At 42.7% G+C, this 19780-nt stretch overlaps 1 protein-coding gene and 1 long non-coding RNA gene across 2 annotated transcripts in view; one reads left to right on the plus strand and one right to left on the minus strand.

Moving 5' to 3' along the window:
• ODAPH (odontogenesis associated phosphoprotein) lies at positions 1–10528 on the minus strand. The gene is made up of 2 exons (XM_015138530.3): positions 10402–10528; positions 1–1776 (listed from the first exon to the last, which is right to left on the minus strand). The coding sequence occupies exons 1-2, from the start codon at positions 10466–10468 to the stop codon at positions 1448–1450; spliced, it is 396 nt and encodes a 131-aa protein (XP_014994016.2). The 5' UTR covers positions 10469–10528; the 3' UTR covers positions 1–1447.
• Positions 8706–19780, plus strand: part of LOC144341154 (uncharacterized) — a 23360-nt gene continuing 12285 nt past the window's right edge. The window contains exons 1-2 of the long non-coding RNA XR_013417894.1: positions 8706–8850; positions 10414–10550. This is a non-coding gene — a long non-coding RNA (uncharacterized LOC144341154). The remainder of the gene's footprint in view (positions 8851–10413; positions 10551–19780) is intronic.

Genomic DNA, 19780 nt, shown 5'->3' on the forward strand with positions numbered 1-19780 from the left:
TTTTTTTTTTTTCTTTTTTGACCATTTTAATAAAGCAAAGAAACATCGCATGATGATTTTATCTCTCTTTTCTTTTTCAGGGCAACCATTCCCAAAGTCCTTTCATGTCTTCGTGCTGATTTTTTTTTTCTGTTTTTTTTAGCAGCAGTAGTAGCAGCAACTTTTGCACATTGATCTTGGGAGGAAAAAGTGCAAGCCACTGACCACATATGCAGAACTAAAGTTCTTATGTTACAGGCAAGATAAGTGGCATAAACAGGAAGCTGTGTTTTACAGAGTGGCCAAAACAAATAACCAATGAATGCAATCTGTGGGATTTGTTTCTCATATTGCACCCTGAGAATATAAGGTTCGAAGGGTTGAGTGAACTTATGTCTGTAGAGTTCTAGAGGTACCAGAATATTCTTGTAGCAGTTTAATCAGGCTTTTTGAACCTGGAATTATGTTAAAAGTTTGAGGGGAAGTTTATCATTTTAGTCAGCATCTATGTAATGATAATGGTAAACAGTGAGAAAATTATCAAATTAATTTGCATCAGTTGAAGTCAACATTAAAGTAAATTTAGATACCATAGTTTAAAAGTAATTATTTGGGGCTGGGCACAGTGGCTCACGCCTGCAATCCCAGTACTCTGGGAGGCCGAGGTGGGTGGATCACCTGAGGTCAGGAGTTCAAGACTAGCCTGGCCAACATGGTGAAACCCTGTCTCTACTAAAAATACAAAAAATTAGCCAGGTGTGGTAGCGGGCGCCTATAATCCCAGCTACTTGGGAGGTTGAGGCAGGAGAATCACTTGAACCCGGGAGGCAGAGGTTGCAGTGAGGCGAGACAGCACCACTACACTCCAGCCTGGGCAACAAGAGTGAAACTCTATCTCCAAGAAAATAATAATAATAATTATTTGGGTTAGACAAGTCAAGTTTATATCTTTAAAGTATTATCTACAGTCAGACTCTCCATAACTTTTTAATTGCTTTAAGCTTTATAATTTTTTTTTAAAGTTTACTTTGTCATTGCACCTTGCTCTGTACTTTTTCCAATGAGTATAAAAACGGTGTCATCAGTGTCTTCACGTGGTTTATAATGATCTCAATTTATTTAAATGCTGTTTAATTTAGAGGAGGAGATGGATTCTTTCAGCATCTCAGTATGGATAGGAATTACTAGAGCTACCCATTTTAAGATTTTATTCGCATAAATATCCTGTGACCATAAGAAGTTGAGGATAAAAATAACGTGGTTATTGTCCAATTTTGCAAACATCAATAACCTGTGATCCAATATCTTCACTGCTGACAAAGAGAACAGTTTCTAGTCAGTGGTGTTTAGGATATTTAATCTTCAGATCCAATAGTTAGTTTGGAAAGATAAAACAGAAATCTTTTTGCTGCTTTTTCTGAAGGATTGACTTTTTTTTGCTTCAGTATGTTTGGGTTTCTCTTCCCTCTCAGCTTTCCTCAGATGAGCTTTCCCTCTGGAGTCTTCTTCTGGGGAAATATCTATAAGGAGTAAGGCGACGGTGTGGCCAATAAAATGGCTGGAACGGAAAACGGTGGTTACACCTTGAAGGCAGGAAAGGTCTGTTTGGAAACCTAAAATAGATTCTGGGCCTTCGTGGAAAAAAATGGAAGGGACACCTAGGTGTCTTTGTGATGGGCTGGACCCTTGTGACCGGACTCCTCGTGGCGGGTGGAGGGGTGAGTGTAAAGATCTGGCAGTCGGTAGGGTTTGCGTTATTTTGTGAGTCTCCAGGAGGGGTAAATACCTCTTCTTGTCCTGTGGAGAGGAAAACGCAAGTCAGGAAACAGGTCTGGTAACAGAAGCAGAAGGGTGGTTTAGAGTGGTGGCAGAGGAGAAAGATGGGAAGAGAGAATTAGAGAAATCTCAATGTATATTTGAAAGAACTGCCAACGTTCAATGAAATGAAACACAGACACACCTGATGACCCAGCATTTCCACTGTGGGGAATTTACCCAGGAGAAATGAATGTTTATGTCCATAAAAAGACTCGTGGCCGGGCGCGGTGGCTCAAGCCTGTAATCCCAGCACTTTGGGAGGCCGAGACGGGCGGATCACGAGGTCAGGAGATCGAGACCATCCTGGCTAACACGGTGAAACCCCGTCTCTACTAAAATACAAAAAAAATTAGCCGGGCGAGGTGGCGGGCGCCTGTAGTCCCAGCTACTTGGGAGGCTGAGGCAGGAGAATGGCGTGAACCCGGGAGGCGGAGCTTGCAGTGAGCTGAGATCCGGCCACTGCACTCCAGCCTGGGTGGCAGAGCGAGACTCCGTCTAAAAAAAAAAAAAAAAAAAAAAAAAAAAAAAAAAAAAAAAGACTCGTTCAGGGGTGTTCACAGTAGCATTATTCATAATAACCTAAATGGAAACAATCTAAGTGTCCATCAACAGAGGAATGCATGAAGAAACTGTGTATATTCATACAATGAAATAGTACTCAGCAGTGAAAAGGAAGAACTACTAATACCTACAACGTGGATACATCCCTTGAATGTTGAGCGATACAAGTTAGACACAAAAGTGTACATACTGTACAACTCCCTTTATATGAAGTTCAAGAGCAAGCAAAATTAATCTATAGTTTAAAAAAAGGTCAAAATAATAATTCAGCTTAGGGCAAGGATAGGTATTTTTTAGCAGAAAGTGTAGCCAGGGAACTCTTTAGAAATGTTTCATATCTTGATCTGGGTGGTTGTTACATAGATATGGTTATCTATATATCTATATGTATACACACAGGTGTACACACACATATATAATTTGTATATAAACACACATATATGTGTACATACATATGTTTGTACACATACACATGTTTATATGTAGCCATATGTAAAATGTGATCAAGCTGTACTTTTAAAATGTATGAATTTTGGCCGGGTGTGGTGGCTCAGGCCTGTAATCCCAGCACTTTGGGAGGCTCAGGCAGGCAGATCACGAGGTCAGGAGATCGAGACCATCCTGGTTAACATGGTGAAACCCTGTCTCTCCTAAAAATACAAAAAAATTAGCCAGGCGTGGCGGTGGGTGCCTGTAGTCCCAGTTACTGGGGAGGCTGAGGCAAGAGAATGGCGTGAACCCGGGAGGCAGAGCTTGCAGTGAGCCGAGATTGTGCCATTGCACTCCAGCCTGGGTGATAGAGTGAGACTCCATCTCAAAAAAAAAAAAAAAAAAAGGATTTTATTGCATGTAAATTACAACTAAATAAAGAAAATTCAGTAGAAAAAAGGAACTTAATGTTAAGAAAATCAAAACAACTGCCCCCAAAGGCCATTAATCCAAAAGTTCTGCTTCAACTGCCCAAGCAGTGAAATAATTTCCTAGGGGAAGGGAGGGGCCATCTACAAGCAGCAGGAGAAAGAGCACTGAGAACCAGGATGCATTTATCTTTTCAGAAGAAATTTGGATCAAACTCAAGTGTCATAGTCTTCCTTGACTGTATCATTGAATCAAATTGGCTATGAAAAAGTAATCTTTTCTTTAGAAAATTGTTCCTTCACTCCCTTAGAGGCTTACATATACTGCCTGGAAAGGGTTGCCCGTGTGAATGATGATAAAATGAACTTCCCCTGTAATCCCAGCACTTTGGGAGGCTTACATGCGTAGATCACCTGAGGTCAGGAGTTCGAGACCAGCCTGACCAAAATGGAGAAACCCCGTCTCTACTAAAAGTACAAAAATTAGCCAGGCACGATGGCACATGCCTGTAATCCCAGCTACTTGGGAGGCTGAGGCAGGAGAACTGCTTGAACCTGGGAGGCGGAGGTTGCTGTGAGCTGATATCATGCCATTGCACTCCAGCCTGGACAACAAGAGCCAAACTCTGTCTCAAAAAAAGAAGAACTTCTCACAGGAAGTTGAGAGTGCTGAGGCACTTACCACCTCCCCCCAAGGACTAGATTCCCCTCTCCTTTGGGACAGTTTAATTCAGGTTTCTTGGCTGTATTGGATATGCTTGTTATTTGCCTATGTCCGTAGTCCCTTCTACATATTCTGTTTCACCCATGAACCCTGGAAATGTCAGTTGCCAGTCCTATACACCTTCTGGTTATGGCTGATTGGACCACTGATTGACACTCAACTCATTCATTGGCTGGTCAGTGACCAATCAGATTCTCACTTGAGAACTGAGTTACAGTGGAAGACGTCAGTAGAAGGTGTAGGGCAGGGGCTGGAGTGTCAGGTTTTGGCCTTCGGAATGTTGAGAATGCAGAGAAGCCAGTCTGCACATAGAAGCAGCAAAATAGGGAAGGCCTCTGGGACAGAAGAGACCAGAGGCCTTGTGGTAACAGAGTGATGTTGGGAGCAGCCGCCTTGGTGGTTTTTTTTTTTTTTTTTTTTTTGACGGAGTCTCCATCTGTTGCCCAGGCTTGAGTGCAGTGGTGCGATCTCGGCTCACTGCAGCCTTCACCTCCTGGATTCAAGCGATTCTCCTGTGCCAGCATCTTGAGTAGCTGGGATTACAGGCGCCCACCACAACACCCAGCTAATTTTTGTATTTTTAGTAGAGATGGGGTTGAGCCATGTTGGCCAGGCTGGTCTCGAACTCCTGACCTCAAGTGATCCACTTGCCTCGGACCTCTCAAAGTGCTGGGATTATAGTCGTGAGCCACCATGGCCGGCCAGTTTTTGGCTTTTCAGGGAGCCCTAGCTATTCTTAAGTTTCTTGGAGATATCCTTATAATAATCCACCTCCAGCTCTACTTGTTCGTAAAGCTAGCTTGAATGGGTGTCTGTTCCTCGAACAAAATGCCAACCCCTTCTCCCACAGCTACTCAGGGTACATTGAAATTCTGTAACTGAGTAACTGAAACTAGATTGAGACACTTTACAGAAAATGACTAAATCCCACACTAGTCGCTTTTTTTCTGGTAAGTTCTGAACCTTACAGGAAGACATTCTGCCAAGAATCCAGTCGCTAGGAGAGAAATTAGCCTTTGATTTTTTTTTTTTCTTTTTTTGAGATGGAGTCTCTCTCTGTCGCCCAGCCTGGAGTGCAGTGGCGCGATCGGCTCACTGCAAGCTCCACCTCCTGGGTTCACGCCATTCTCCTGCCTCAGCCTCCCGAGTAGCTGGGACTACAGGTGCGTGCCGCCACGTCCGGCTAATTTTTTTCTTTTTTGATTTATATTTTTAGTAGAGACGGGGTTTCACCATGTTAGCCAGGATGGTCTTGATCTTCTGACCTCGTGATCCGCCCGCCTCAGCCTCCCAAAGTGCTGGGATTACAGGCCTGAGCCACCGCGCCCGGCCCAGCTGGCCTCTGTTTTAAGCCCCATCTTGACATTTTGCTGTCAGCTCAGGCTTAAGGAGGCCTTGAGCTTTGCCACTAGGTTAACTATGCTCCAGCTGTTAAAAACTACCCACCCACTCGCCTCTTGTGCTCATCTCATTTCTAGAAACCTGAAGCTACTCTCTAAATCCTCCTCTAACAATGGGGTTTCAGAGCCGGCAAGGCAGGTTTTCTCTGACTCTGGGATGTCCAGTAGTGTTCAGTGCTCTCTTTTTCTGGGAATTTTCAAGGGTGTAAGATCAAGGTATAAGCTTGCTTCAATCACTTACCCAGGAATGTGGGCAGGACCACATAAAACCACATTCTTCCAAACAAACTAGACCTATGGTGATTCTATTGGGTCACCAGTTAGCTAGCACAAGTGTCCTAAAATGTGGAAGTAATAGTGATTGGTGTGGGAACCTGTCACATCTTACAAAGTTACGGCCACACATCTGAGAAAGTGGGTTGATGCCATTTATGGTCTCTGATGTCAGCTGATCTAACACTGCTCATTATTTTATCTTTGTTCTTCTCTGTTCCTTATCTTCTAACCCTTTGCTATTTCCTCAGATTTCCCTCAAAATTTTCATTCTTCATTCATCTGAAGAATTTGCTTTGAAACGTTCTCTACCTCTCTAAGTTGCTTTATCAGCTTCATATTCCAGAGAGAAAGCTGAGGTAATCTGCCATGAACTTCTTTGGTTCCTCCTCCTCTCTCTTTAAAGTCTGTACACCTACTGATTCTGCTTCTCCCCCTATTTAATCCGTTGGACTCTAACCCTGCCTCCTCCACTCTCCAAAACCTACTTTGGCAAAAGTCATCAATTGTCCTGGGCTTCTGAAAAGGTGGTTGCAGATGCCTAGAGCAGCATTTCCTGTACTCTTTGCCTGGCTGACTCCTATTCAATTTCAAGTCTCTCTCTCTCTCTCTTTTTTGTCAGGGAGGCCTTTCCTACCCAGAAACTTGGTTAAAACCCTTTGCAACATGCTTTCGTAGTGCCCTGTGAGTCCACTTTCATCATACTCTTCAGCTGTGTGATTATTATTCAGTGGTTACATGTCTACTCCACTGAAAGATCTACGTGACCGTCTTGTAGACTGCTGCCTCCTCGTCCCTAGCACAGCGTCTCCAGTACAATTGAATTGATTGAGAGAAATCCCAGTTTCTATAACTGCAAAGTTACCAAGTTCCTACTTCTCAGGAGTAGTGTGTTGAATAATAAGCAAATATTTCCCCTTATGTAACATACTGACATGCTCTCAAAGGCACTGGATGTCAAAGATGAGAGCTCTTCTGCAAGCTTAATAAGACCAAAGTAGGTCAAATATTTAAACGCAGATTAAAAACATTTTGAGAGGCAGAACAGCAAAGTGTTTAAAAGGATAGGCTCTAGAGCCAGGCTCCCTGAGCTCTGCCATTTAATAACTAGGTGAACACAGATAGATTCCTTAACCTCTCTGAGTCTCATTTTCCTCCTTTGTAAAATGAAGAAAATAATACTACCTATCTCATCATCCCTTTGTGAGTGTTATTGGAAACAAAATATATAAAGTGCTGAGAACATTGCTGGATGTACAGTCTGCACTTAATAAGTGTTAGCTACAGTTACTAATCTCGAATGTTATAGAAACATTCTGTTAGCCTGAGCCCCATTTTCTTAGGCCCATAACATTTGTGCATTAAAGATAGGGCTATTGGGGACACGTGTTATTAGAATAGGACCTCCCCAATGACAGGGACTGTTGACTCTTGGTTACTGTCTGTGTCTCCAGCACCTAGAATAGTCCCTGGCTTATAGTGGTACTCAGTAAATACTTGATGAATTAAATGGTCAGGCTGACCTTAAATGTTCCTCTCTGTATATTTTTGTGGAGTTCAGTGAGTATTTAATTTCAGTCCCAGAAAATCTGTAATAATAATTTATATTAAAAAATGGCCAGGCGTGGAGGCTCACACTTTTAATCCCAGCACTTTGAGAGGCCAAGCCAGGCAGATCACTTAAGGTCAGGAGTTCAAGACCAGCTTGGCCAACATGGTGAAACCTCATCTCTACTAAAAGTACAAAAAGTAGCCGGGCATGGTGGCGGACACTTGTAATCCCAGCTACTCCGGAGGCTGAGTCACGAGAATCATTTGAATCCAGGAGGTGGAGGTTGCAGTGAACTGAGATGGTGCCACTGTACACACTCCAGCCTGGGCAACAGAGGGAGACTCCGTCTCAAACAAACAAACAAACAAAAAAATAGAGTATAATAGAAGAAACAAAGCAAAATATTGCTTGGAATTTGAATATCAGTTTTAAGGTGGTTTATTATAGTCTAGACATGAAATTCATAGCATACCAACAACTACTTTAAAAACAAGTACTTTTTTAAAAAAAGGTAATGATGAAATAATTTTTTTTTTATAATTACCTATACTCTGTGGTTATTTGGGCAGACAAAGCTGGCTTGCAGTGAACTACACTGATTTTAAGAGAAGTCAGCTTTCTACTTGAAGTTTAAGTGTGCAGTTCTTCCCTTACATGGCTCATGGAGTCTTAGAAAAATTCTCATGTGCTTTCAGACTTGAGTCAGAAAGAAAAATAAGTTCTATGATGGATTTACTCACAATAACTGCAAAACTCAATTTATTTTGTAGACTCAGAGAATGACTATCTTGGTCAAATCTCTGATTTCACAGACAAAATATCAGAGCCTAGAAAGTATCAGACAGGCCTCTTTCAATTCTACCCTGTGAGTCAAGTCGTTTCAACAAGGTACAGGTTACCACATTAGGGGCTGTGGCAAATGCAGAGATGATTAAGATTAAAAGGCTGAGCTCAAGGAGTGGGCAGATGCTGTGAAGCCGGGGATCTGCAGTACAAAGCAGATGCCGTACGTGCCGTAGGTGATGCACAAATAGCTGTAAGAAGTCAAAGGTGTCAGAAAGAGAAATTGCAATTTTTAAATGATTACATCTTAACAAAGATTTTGTAAAGGCAAAATCATAGTGGCATTTAAATGTTGTGCCTTGGCCGGGCGCGGTGGCTCAAGCCTGTAATCCCAGCACTTTGGGAGGCCGAGACGGGCGGATCACGAGGTCAGGAGTTCGAGACCATCCTGGCTAACACGGTGAAACTCCGTCTCTACTAAAAAATACAAAAAACTAGCCGGGCGAGGTGGCGGGCACCTGTAGTCCCGGCTACTCGGGAGGCTGAGGCAGGAGAATGGCGTAAAAACCCGGGAGGCAGAGCTTGCAGTGAGCTGAGATCCGGCCACTGCACTCCAGCCTGGGTGATACAGCGAGACTCCGTCTCAAAAAAAAAAAAAAAAAAAAAAAAAAAAAAAAAAAAAGTTGTGCCTTAAAGCAGAATTGCAACAAACAGGTGAAAGCAAGAGGAGGGAGCAGCTGTGGTTGCTGCTGTGCAGCAGTGAGAAGAGGGTGAGTTTGGAGAGCCACACATGACCTTGTTTGGCAGACCCAGGGTGTGCGTGAGTGAGCGATGGACTGGAAGCAGGGCTGCTGGGATAGAATGAAGCTACATTTGAAGGACTTGGAGGGATTGTAGGGAAACGTGAGTCAAATTCAGAAATCAAATCTGATGTTTCAATGGGTGCAACGGGTGTTTTGTTTTTTGAGACAGAGTTTCACTCTTGTTCCCCAAGCTGGAGTGCAATGGCACGATCTCTGCTCACCACAACCTCCACCTGCCGGGTTCAAGCAATTCTCCTGCCTCAGTCTCCCGAGTAGCTGGGATTACAGGCATGTGCCACCACATCTGGCTAATTTTGTGTTTTTAGTAGAGATGGGATTTCTCCATGTTGGTCAGGCTGGTCTCGAACTCCCGACCTCAGGTGATCTGCCCTCCTCGGCCTCCCAAAGTGCTGGGATTACAGGTGTGAGCCCACTGCACCCAGCCTCAGTGGGTGTTTTTAAGATGTGAATAAAATAAATCTCTAATCTCATTATAACTTGTTTAGCTATGTGTTTACAAAGCCTCCTGAAGAGTGGTTCACTTTTTGCAGAGAAAATGGCAGGTGGCTAGTTTTGTTTTATGATGCTTCTTTTAGATGTCACTTTTAGCAGGTGAGGCTTGGGGACCTTGTCTTGGGATATGGGGGGCAGGTTTTGTTCATAATCTATACTCTGCCCCCTGATTGCCAGAGTATGTGCAGAGGTTGCATCACGGGGTTTCTGTGTATTCCATGACCAGCTCTGATGTCTCTCCCCGTCTCCTGTCTATTGTGAGCTCTGAGGGATGGTAACAGGGAATCTGTCTGGGGATGAGCAGGGTTTGGCTGAGCCCCTGCAAAGCCCCCTCCCCAAGACACGTGAAAGGGGCGAAGGGCTCTGTTTGACTCCTAGGTCCATTTTCCCAAAACAGCATCTAGTTTTGGAATTAAAATAAACTGAAAAAAGGTTAAATCTAGGCTCCCCAAGATTTCCTCCCCTTGTATTTCCCTCTTTTCGTCCCTTCTCCAGCCTCTTCTTTTCTTTCCCTAGGGGTTTGCAAAACAATTCTAAGGCTCAGGACACATTTTGCAGTGGGAACAAAGAAACAGAATAGGAACAGTTGAGAAATTGAATCTAATATAATCCTAAAGAAAGAAACCTGTGTCCACCTCTGTGGCACCAAAATGCAGCTCAATAGATGTGATTAATTAAGCAATGAACAAAGACTAAATACCCACCATGTGCAAATTACTATGCTGCTGGAGATAGAAAGTGGACGGTGCTATAATTCAAAGTGGAATTGTTAGCTTTGTAACCGTAATAACTAGTATTTGTACAGCGTTTTTAGCTTAGAGAGTTTTTCACGGATGATAGCTCATTTGGTCCTTGCAAACCCCATAACGATGGATATTATTAATATTGTCACTTCACATATGAGAGTCTGATACTCAGAGATGTTAAGCATGTCTAAAGTCACAGGGCTATTGCCGAGACGAGGACCAAGGTCTTCAGGTGACAAAATCCAACCTCCTTCTCTTTAACCACACAGGCTGATGGAAGGTGAGGTAAATATTTCCAGTTTATGGGAATGTATAATCATGGAGCCAATTTTGTCTTTTCCTACAACTTATTAATTAGTGGACCCACAGTAGAATAAAAGCAAAACCCTTACCTTCTGCCACAGTTACCGCCAACCAGCAGACCAGTAACCAGTAGGAGAAGCAGTGTCTGCGAGCCATGGCTTCTACGCTGAGCTGTCACTGCGTTGAACCTGATGTTGCTTTAAAGGGGAGTTGGTGAGTCACCAGCAGCCTGATTCAGGTAATTTGCATTTGCACAGTGGACCACAGTGATCAGGGCTTGCGGTGTGAGGGTAAGAAATCAGCAAGGAAATACCAGACAGTATTTGTCAACCAGAAGCTTCTTGGAATGACAGCCAGATATCAATCATCTCTCCTCAGAGGGGGATTTTGGACAACCACGCCTTCACCACCCTTCTAATCCCTCAAATCTTCTCCCATGTTAATGCCTTTCAGTTGTGTATATGAGTCTTCCTCTGCAAGAGAAATAAGCTGTCCAGAAATACGCAACAGTGCTTTGCTCTGTGCAGCTTACCTACTTAAAAAGCGAAACAAGAGGGAGAGGGCATTATCCGGAGGCTTCCTGACCCTGGTGGTTTGCAGTGGAGAGTTGGGGATCATTCTTAGGCCCCCAACCACGGTTTATGCTGCTTCTCTGCTCTGCTTTTGTCCAGGAGGCGAGGGAAGCAGAATCAGAAAACTATCTTCCCTAGTGGTCATGACGGTCACTGTCTAAACAAACACAAACATTTGGGAGAGTAACTTAGTGAGTCGTCCTTTCATAGCTCCTCCTGATTCACCATATTGCATATGAGATGGACATGACATATCTACCTCCAGTTGGTTTCCTGAGGGAAAGACTTCATCAGCTGCTGGATATATGAGAGGGGATTGTCACAGGTGATTAAGAACATGGACCTGGGAGTTAGGAAAAATTCCAGTCTTTGTTTCTTTCCTTACTAGATGGGTGACTGTGGTGAGTCCCTGAGACTTGCTGAAGCCTCAGGGGCCTCATCTGTAAAATGGGACTTGTGGTACTACCCTCAGAGGAATTTGTGAATTAAGGAGATGCTTTTTAAATATATATATATATATTTTAATTTCAATATATTTTGGGGTACAAGTGGTTTTTGGTTACACGGATGGATTCTACAGTGGTAAATTCTGACTTTTTTAGTGCACCTGTCACCTAAGCAGTATACACTACACCCAATATGTAGTCTTTTATCCCTCACCCCCTTCCCAACCTCCCCCATCCCCAGCCTCTAAAGTCCATTATATCATTCTGTATGTCTTTGTGTCCTCATAGCTCAGCTCCCACTTATAAGTGAGAACATGCGATATTTGGTTTTCCATTCCTGAGTTACTTAACTTGGAATAATGGCCTCCAGTTCCATCCAAGCTGCTGCAAAAGACATTATTTCATTTTTTTTTTTAATGGCTGAGTGGTATTCCATGGTGTATTTCTACCACATTTTCTTTATCCACTTATTGGTCAATGGACACTTAGTTGGTTTCATATCAAGGAGTTAATTGACATACAGCTCCAACCACAGTGCCTGGCCTGTGAAAGGGAGTGTTTGTGATTGTCATTAAATTATAATAACCCCCACTGATAATTTATTCTCTTAGGAGGCTGTACTTGCCAAATCAATTAATCACTGAACAGACCTCCACTTTAAGGAGAACATTTTCCTGGGTATCATATGGAAAAAAAAAAAAAGAACAAACTAAACGTGGTCCCTGTCTTTGAAGCTGACAATTTAACAAGAGAGGCTGTGCAAACTGAAAATCAAAATGAATAAGGATGCAAACACTCACAGATAGAAAATGGAAAGTTCCTCAGGCTTGATGTTAGTCCTAGGCAAACTTCCAGAACAGATAATCAGATGGATGATTTGTCAGCAGTTTGAAAAGGAATCAGGAAACATCCAGGACAAGTTGAGTTCCTTAGACTTGCCACTCATTCAATAATTCTGTACTGACTTTTATTTATTCAGTGTCAGACACTGGTCTAGGTGCTAGGGCTAAAGATAAAATTCCTGCTCTCATGGAACTTATAGTCTAGGAGACATTAAATATTAACTCAGGAGTAACAGTAAAGGGTTTTGAGTGCTAAGAGAGAGGAAGGACTAAAGGTTATGGGAGAACAAAGCAGAGAAACACAGTCTATAATTTTACATCAATAGGTCAGTATCACATATGCTACTTTGTCCCCTTCATTGGAGATACACTACAATGCCAATAGAATTAGATTCACATAATCACTTTAACCACTGCCCGGTGTTTCATTTTATAGATTTACTGTAATTTATTTAACCAAACTTTAAACTGATGTACATTTCTATTATTTCTTCTGATTCTCTTTCTTTTTTTTTTGGAGTGCTAATGAGCTTTCATCTTAAATGTTGATGAAAATAAATAACAAAAGAAAAATAACTTATTTTTTCATTCAAATCTATTGCTCCGAAATTTATAAAATAAAGGAACAAAATTTTAAAAGGAACACTTTTTTTTTTTCCTTTTGAGATGGAGTTTCACTCTGTTGCCCAGGCTGGAGTGCAGTGGTGCGATCTCAGCTCACGGCAATCTCTGCTTCCTGGGCTCAAACAATTCTCGTGCCTCAGCCTCCCGAGTAGCTGGGATTACAGGGCTACTCGGGAGGCTGAGGCATGAGGGTGTGCCACCATACCCAGCTAATTTTTTTGCATTTTTGGTAGAGACAGGATTTCGCCATGTTGGCCAGGCTGGTCTCGAACGCCTGACCTCAGGTGATCTGCCCACCTTGACCTCCTAAAATGCTGGTTTACAGGCGTGTGCCACTGCACCTGGCCAAGGAACACAATTTTAAAAATTTTATCAAATTCTTATTCAGCAGAAAACTCTAACATTTCTTTATTATTGGTGTATAGAATAACTAAGTCTCGGCATATCTTATTTCTTTGTATGTTATATATAGAGTGGAGCCAAGTGTTTCACAACACATAAAATCAATGAAACTGATGTGAAGTTTCACATTCATTTGCCAAAATCCTTATACCTTAAAAGTATGAAAATATTTCTGAAAGCTTATTTCAAATGCAGTAGTTTTGGTAAAAATATCTTTTTAGTCATATACTTTATCCACAAATCATCTAGTTGCAGATTGATCAATGAGAATCTAATGTCTATGTTTCCCAATGTCAAGAAGGCTATAAATGGCTTTGAGTCACAGTTGTTAATCCAGTGTGTTAAGGGGAAGGACCCGTGTACGTAGGCCAGTTTGTGTTAGGTCTTTTTCTCACAATGACCTTATGAGGTATTGAGAGGAGTAACATTTCTTTCCTCAAGACTGAAAGACATTAAGTGGTAAGACTGAGAGTCAGAACTGAGATTTTTCTGATTCCCAAATTCATGTTTTTTCTTCTAATTAAATATACAGTCATATGCTGTATAATGACTTCTTGTCAATGACAGATTGCATATATGACAGTGGTTCCATAAGATTATAATGGAGCTGAAAAATTCCTATTGGCGAGTGACTTCGTAGATGCCATAAAGTCATAGCACAATACATTACTCACATGTTTGTGCTGATGATGCTGGTATACACAAACCTGCTGCACTGCTAGTCATGACAAAAGTGTAACACTTACAGTTATGCATAGTACATAATACTTGGTAATGATAAATGACTATATTATTGGTTTATGCATTTACTATACTATAGTTTTCATTGTTATTTAAGACTGTACTCCTTCTATTTACGAAAAATAAGTTTGTTCTGAAATAGCTTCAGGCAGGTCCTTCAGGAAGTATTCCAGAAGGCGGCATTTTTATCATAGCAGATGGCAGCTCCATGCATGTTATTGCCCCTGAAGATCTTCCAGTGGAACAAGATGTGGAGGTAGAAGACAGTGACAATGATCCTACCCTGTGTAGGTCTAGGCTAATGTATGTGTTTGTGTCTTAGTTTTTAATAAAAAAGTTTAAGCAAAAAAAAAGAAATTTTAGAAATACAATAAAACTTACAGAATAACAATACAAAGAAAGTATTTTTGTACTACTGTACAATGTGTTTGTGTTTTAAGCTAAGTGTTATTACAAAAGGTCAAAAGGTTAACATTTTTTAATTTAGGCCGGGCGCAGTGGCTCACTCCTGTAATCCTAGCACTTTGGGAGGCTGAGGCGGGCAGATCACAAGGCCAGGAGATTGAGACCATCCTGGCCAACATGCTGAAACCCTGTCTCTACTAAAAATACAAAAAATTAGCTGGGCGTGGTGGCTGGTGCCTGTAATCCCAGCTACTTGGGAGGCTGAGGCAGGAGAATGGCATGAACCCGGGAGAGGAGCTTGCAGTGAGCTGAAATTGCATCACTGCACTCCAGCCTGGGTGACAGAGCAAGACTCCGTACCCCCCCCCAAAAAAATTAAATTAAATAAATAAAATTTATTTATTTATTTTTTCAGACAGAGTTTCACTCTTTTGCCCAGGCTGGAGTGCAATGATATGATCTCGGATCAACACTGCAACTTCCACCTCCTGGGTTCAAGCAATTCTCCTGTCTCAGCCTCCAGAGTAGCTGAGATTAGAGGCATGCAACACCATGCCCAGCTAATTTTTGTATTTTTAGTAGAGAGGGGGTCATACTATGTTGGTCAGACTGGTCTCGAACTCCTGACCTTGGGTGATCCATCTGCCTCAGCCTCCCAAATTGTTGGGATTATAGGCATGAGCCACTGCGCCTGACCAAATTTAATGTTTCTAATTTAAAAATTTATAAAGTAAAATAGTTATAGTAAGATAAGGTTAATTTATTATGGAAGAAAAATATTTCCATAAATTTAGTATAGCCTAAGTGTGCAGTGTTTATTTTCATTTTATTTTTTATTTTTTTTTGTTCGAGAGGGCGTCTCGCTCTGCTGCCCAGGCTGGAGTGCAGTGGTGTGATCTCGGCTCACTGCAAGCTCTGCCTCCGGGTTCACGCCATTCTCCTGCCTCAGCCTCCCGAGTAGCTGGGACTACAGGCATCTGCCACCACGCCCTGCTAATTTTTTGTATTTTTAGTAGAGATGGGGTTTCACCATGTTAGCCAGGATGGTCTCAATTTCCTGATCTCGTGATCTGCCTGCCTCGGCCTCCCAAAGTGCTGGGATTACAGGTGTGAACCACCACGCTCAGCCTGTGTGCAGTGTTTATAAAGTCTACAGGAGTGTAATGTCCTTCACATTCACATGCCACTCATTCACTCACTGCCCTACCCAGAGCAACTTCCCATCCTGCAAGCTCCATTCATGGTAAGTACCTTACACAGCTGTACTTTTTTTTTTAATCGTTTATATGGCATTTTTACTCTTCCTTTTCTATGTTTGGATACACAAACACTTACCATTGTGTTACAACTGCCTACAGTATTCAGTACAGTAACATGCTCTACAGGTTTGTAGCCTAAGAATAATAGACCTATACCATATAGCCTAAGTGTGTAGTAGGCTATACCAACTATGTTTGTGTAATGCACACTATGATGTTGGCACAATGACGAAATTGCCTAATGATGCATTTCTTAGAGAATATCCATGTTGTTAAGCAATTCATGACTGTATTCACTTTGTTTTAAACATTCATTCCTTCATTCATTCATTTACTCACTAATTCATTAGTGGATTTCTTATTTTAATGGGCTCTTCTGTTTTATATCCTTCTTCTTAACAACCTATGTGGAAGGAGGCTCTTTCCTGCCAACACCACTTAGGAAAGTCCCAGGGAAGACCTCTGGTTGGCCAAGCATAGGTCTTATGGCTAGGGAGGGTGGGAAGGGTCCATTACTAGAGGAAGTCCGGGGATAGCAGAGACTGGGCCACTAGGGATGTCAGCCGAGTAGCTACCTCCATCTGTGCCTAGTGCACCTATAGCGTCAAGTGGCCTTCCCACCCAATCAATCCCAGTATGTGTGTGTTACTTAGAAAGCCGGATAACAGGTATAGGACAATCAATGTTCCTGTGAAAAAGAAAAGAGAACAACTTTTTATGACCCAAAGCCTGGGATTGCTATAAACAATACTTATACTGTAATGCTTCCTTGTGGGGAGAATGTTAGGAAATAGTTGTCAGTGACTAGGATCTTGTGGTTCAGTGACATCTGGGCATGTGAACTTGTCCTAACCAATTGTCAACCAAGATGGAATTATTCACTGGTTTCAGTCTGTTCAGTATCTGTATCTAAGTCACCTTGAAAAAAGTTTCCAATATATGTGGTGAGACATGTTGTCACAGAAGGAATACTAATCTAAGAAGGCTTTGTTGAACTTCTTAGGGGGAAGTTCCTGATGTTCTCCACCACAGGTTTGGAGCCCAGAGAAGCAGGGCCCCTGGCACCTGGGAGCGTAGCTTTGGGAGTTGAACTTTGCTGTCTCATCACTTAGTTCATTCAACAACTATTTATTGGGTGCCCACTATCTGCCAGACACTATTCCATGGGCTTGGGATATAGGTAAAAATACCTGTTCCAGTGGAGTTAACATTCTAGTGTGGTAGAGACAGAATAAACGATAAATACAACACATGAGTAAATCAGTTAATATGTTAGAATATTCCAAAATACGTGCTATTAAAAAAAAAGATGATCAGTGTAAGGAATGTGGAACAGTTGGAATTTTAATTAGAAGATGATATTCTGGTGGGCACCGTGGCTCATGCCTATAGTCCCAGCACTTTGGGTGGCTGAGGTGGGCAGATCATTTGATTCCAGGAATTAGGAGTTCGAGATTGGTCTGGGCAACATGGGAAAACCCTATCTTTACAGAAAATACAAAAATTATCCAGGTGTGGCAGCCCATACCTGTAGTTCCAGCCACTTGGGAGGCTGAGGTGTGAGGATCTCTTGAGCCTGGGAGGTTGAGGCTGCAGTGAGCCGACTGCACCACTGCACATCAGCCAGGGTGACAGAGTGAGACCCTGTCTCAAAAAAAAAAAAAAAGAAAAAAAGAAGGAAAAAAAGGTATTCCAACAAGGACTTGAGGGAGGTGGGTAAATTATCCATGTGCATATCTAGAGGAAGAATGTATCAGGCAGAGAGTACAGCCAATGGCAAGGTCCTGAGACCAAAGTAGGCTTGGAATATAACGCAGGACAGCAGGGAGACTGTTGTCGCTGAGGCTGAGTGAGTCGGGGGACAGGCACAGCAGAGGTCAAGGATTCATGGGAGGGGAGATCATTATTCTGAGTGAAGTGGGAGCCACTGGAGGGTTTTTCAGAGAGGTGTAACATGATCTTACATTTAAAAAGGACAACTCTGGTCACTGTGTAGAGATGGCAGGGGGCGGGATGGTCCAGCTACAGCAGACTGCTGCAGTAGTTTTGCGGGGAGATAATATGACTCATATTGGGGTGGTAGTGGTGGAGGTGTGAGAAACGGGGAGATTCAGGGCATATTTTGAAGGTAGAATTGACAGGATTTCCTGATGAACTGGAAGAGGGTGTGAGAGACACGGGGGAGTCATAGATAATACCATGGCTTTTGGTCTGAGCATTTGACCGCTGGAGTTAAGTGTGTTCAGATGATGAGATTATGGTTGAATTTAAAAATAGTTATTATTTATTTATATTTTCGAGACAGAGTTTCACTCTGTCGCCCAGGCTGGAGTGCAATGGCGTGATCTGGGCTCACAGCACCTCTGCCTCCCGGGTTCAAGCGATTCTCGTGCCTCAGCCTCCCAAGTAGCTGGGATTAAAGGCATGTGCCACCACACCTGGCTTTTTTTTTTGTATTTTTAGTAGAGACAGGGTTTCACCATGTTGCCCGGCTGGTTTCAAACTCCTGACCTGAGGTGATCCACCCACCTCAGCCTCCCAAAGTGTTGGGACTACAGGTGTGAGCCACGGCGCCCAGCCCTATTTTTTTTTAATAAATAAAAAATTGGGAGAATAAAAATGTCTTGTTTTGGAAGATATTCAGGCACTTTAGTGAGTAAATACTAAGAAATTTTACAACAAGTTATTGAAAGAGTGTATGGAGAAGGGCTGGGCACAGTGGTTCACGCCTGTAATTCCTGCACTTTGGGAGGCCCAGGAGGGCAGAGGGCTTGAGCCCAGGAGTTTGAGACCAGCTTGAGCCACATGATGAAACCCCATCTCTAAAAAAAAAAAAAAAACACACAAATTAGCCAGGTGTGGTGGCACCTGTAGTCTCAGCTACTTGGGAGGCTGAGGTGGGAGGATCGATTGAGCCTGTGGAGGTGGAGTCTACAGTGAGCCATGATCGTGCCACCACACTCCAGCCTGGGTGACAGAGTGAGACCCTACCTCAAAACAAACAAACAAACAAAAAAACGCATCTGTGGAAGGATGGATAAGGGGTGAGTGCTGTGGAATGTCAACACTGGAGAGGTGAGATTTCCACATCTGGGCACGAAGGCCTGGTTGGCAGTGTGCCAGGAGCCTTGTGTCCAGAGCAGCTTTGCTGGGGGAGAAAGGACGAGGTGAGCAGATGAGTCGCTGAGTAAGACATAGTTTCTGTTGACCCACATGGGCTCTGCATTCTCTGGCTTGCCCTGTTTTACCACCTGTGACCTCCTATATAGCAGGCCCTTGAATGACGAGGTTTTGTTATAAAGCTGATGAGGGGGAAAGAAAGTTGATTTCTGGCTCTGGCCGCTGTGTGTGTGTGGTCTGAGTGTTCTCCCCAGGTCTGCATGGGTCTTCTCTGAGTGTTCTGGTTTCCTCCCACTTTCCATAGCTGTGCAGGTTAGGTGACCCGGCACGTCCACTTGGTCCCAGTGTGAGTGAGTCTCGCTGTGTAAATGAGTGTGCCCTGTAATAGGATGGTGTCCTGGCCAGGGCTGGTTCCCACCTTGAACCCTGAGCTGTCAGGACAGGCTGTGGCCACCTGCAATCCTGAACTGGAATCATTGGGTGAATAAATAACTTACTCATTTAAATTAATCTTTCTTAAGTGTATGTAGAGCTCACACTTATTTCAATGTTTAATATTAGAAGTGTTTTGGCTTTGATGTTTACTGCTTTATGTAGTAAGGTTTGATGGTATTTTTATGACTAGAAATAAGCGATAGAATCTTAACTCCTGTTTCTATCCATTAGCTTATGGTAAAGTTGGTTTCCTTATAGTCATTTCGTTTAAAGTCACAGTTTTCAAGAACCTATCAATGCTGTTAGTGAGAACTTAGACTGAAATTGTGTTTTGTGCATGTCCTCCCTCTCTGGACGTTGGGACCCTTGATGGCAAGAACAGTCTTTTAATTTTTTTTTCAAATTTATTTTAAGTTGTAGTAAAATATACATAACATAAAATGGACCATTTTAACCACTTTTAAGTGTACAGAAGAACCAAGTCTTGATTAGTTTTAGCCTCAGGGTTTGGCACAGTGACACTCAGCAAATGGTTGTGAAAGGTATGGAGGAGGAGGGAAGGAAGAAGGGTCTGCGCCTGTACCTGCGTGTTCACGCACCTGGTTGTCCAGCAAGTCTGCAT

This window comes from Macaca mulatta, chromosome 5, assembly GCF_049350105.2.
Source record: "Macaca mulatta isolate MMU2019108-1 chromosome 5, T2T-MMU8v2.0, whole genome shotgun sequence".
Taxonomy (NCBI): Eukaryota; Metazoa; Chordata; class Mammalia; order Primates; family Cercopithecidae; genus Macaca; species Macaca mulatta.

Excerpts from the sequence above, each read along its gene's own strand:
- ODAPH (XM_015138530.3), bottom strand. The coding sequence starts at position 10,468 with ATGGCTCGCAGACACTGCTTCTCCTACTGGTTACTGGTCTGCTGGTTG. Across the intron at positions 1,777-10,401 it reads GGCGGTAACTGTGGCAGAAG|GACAAGAAGAGGTATTTACC; the intron begins GTAAGGGTTTTG and ends TCCTCTCCACAG.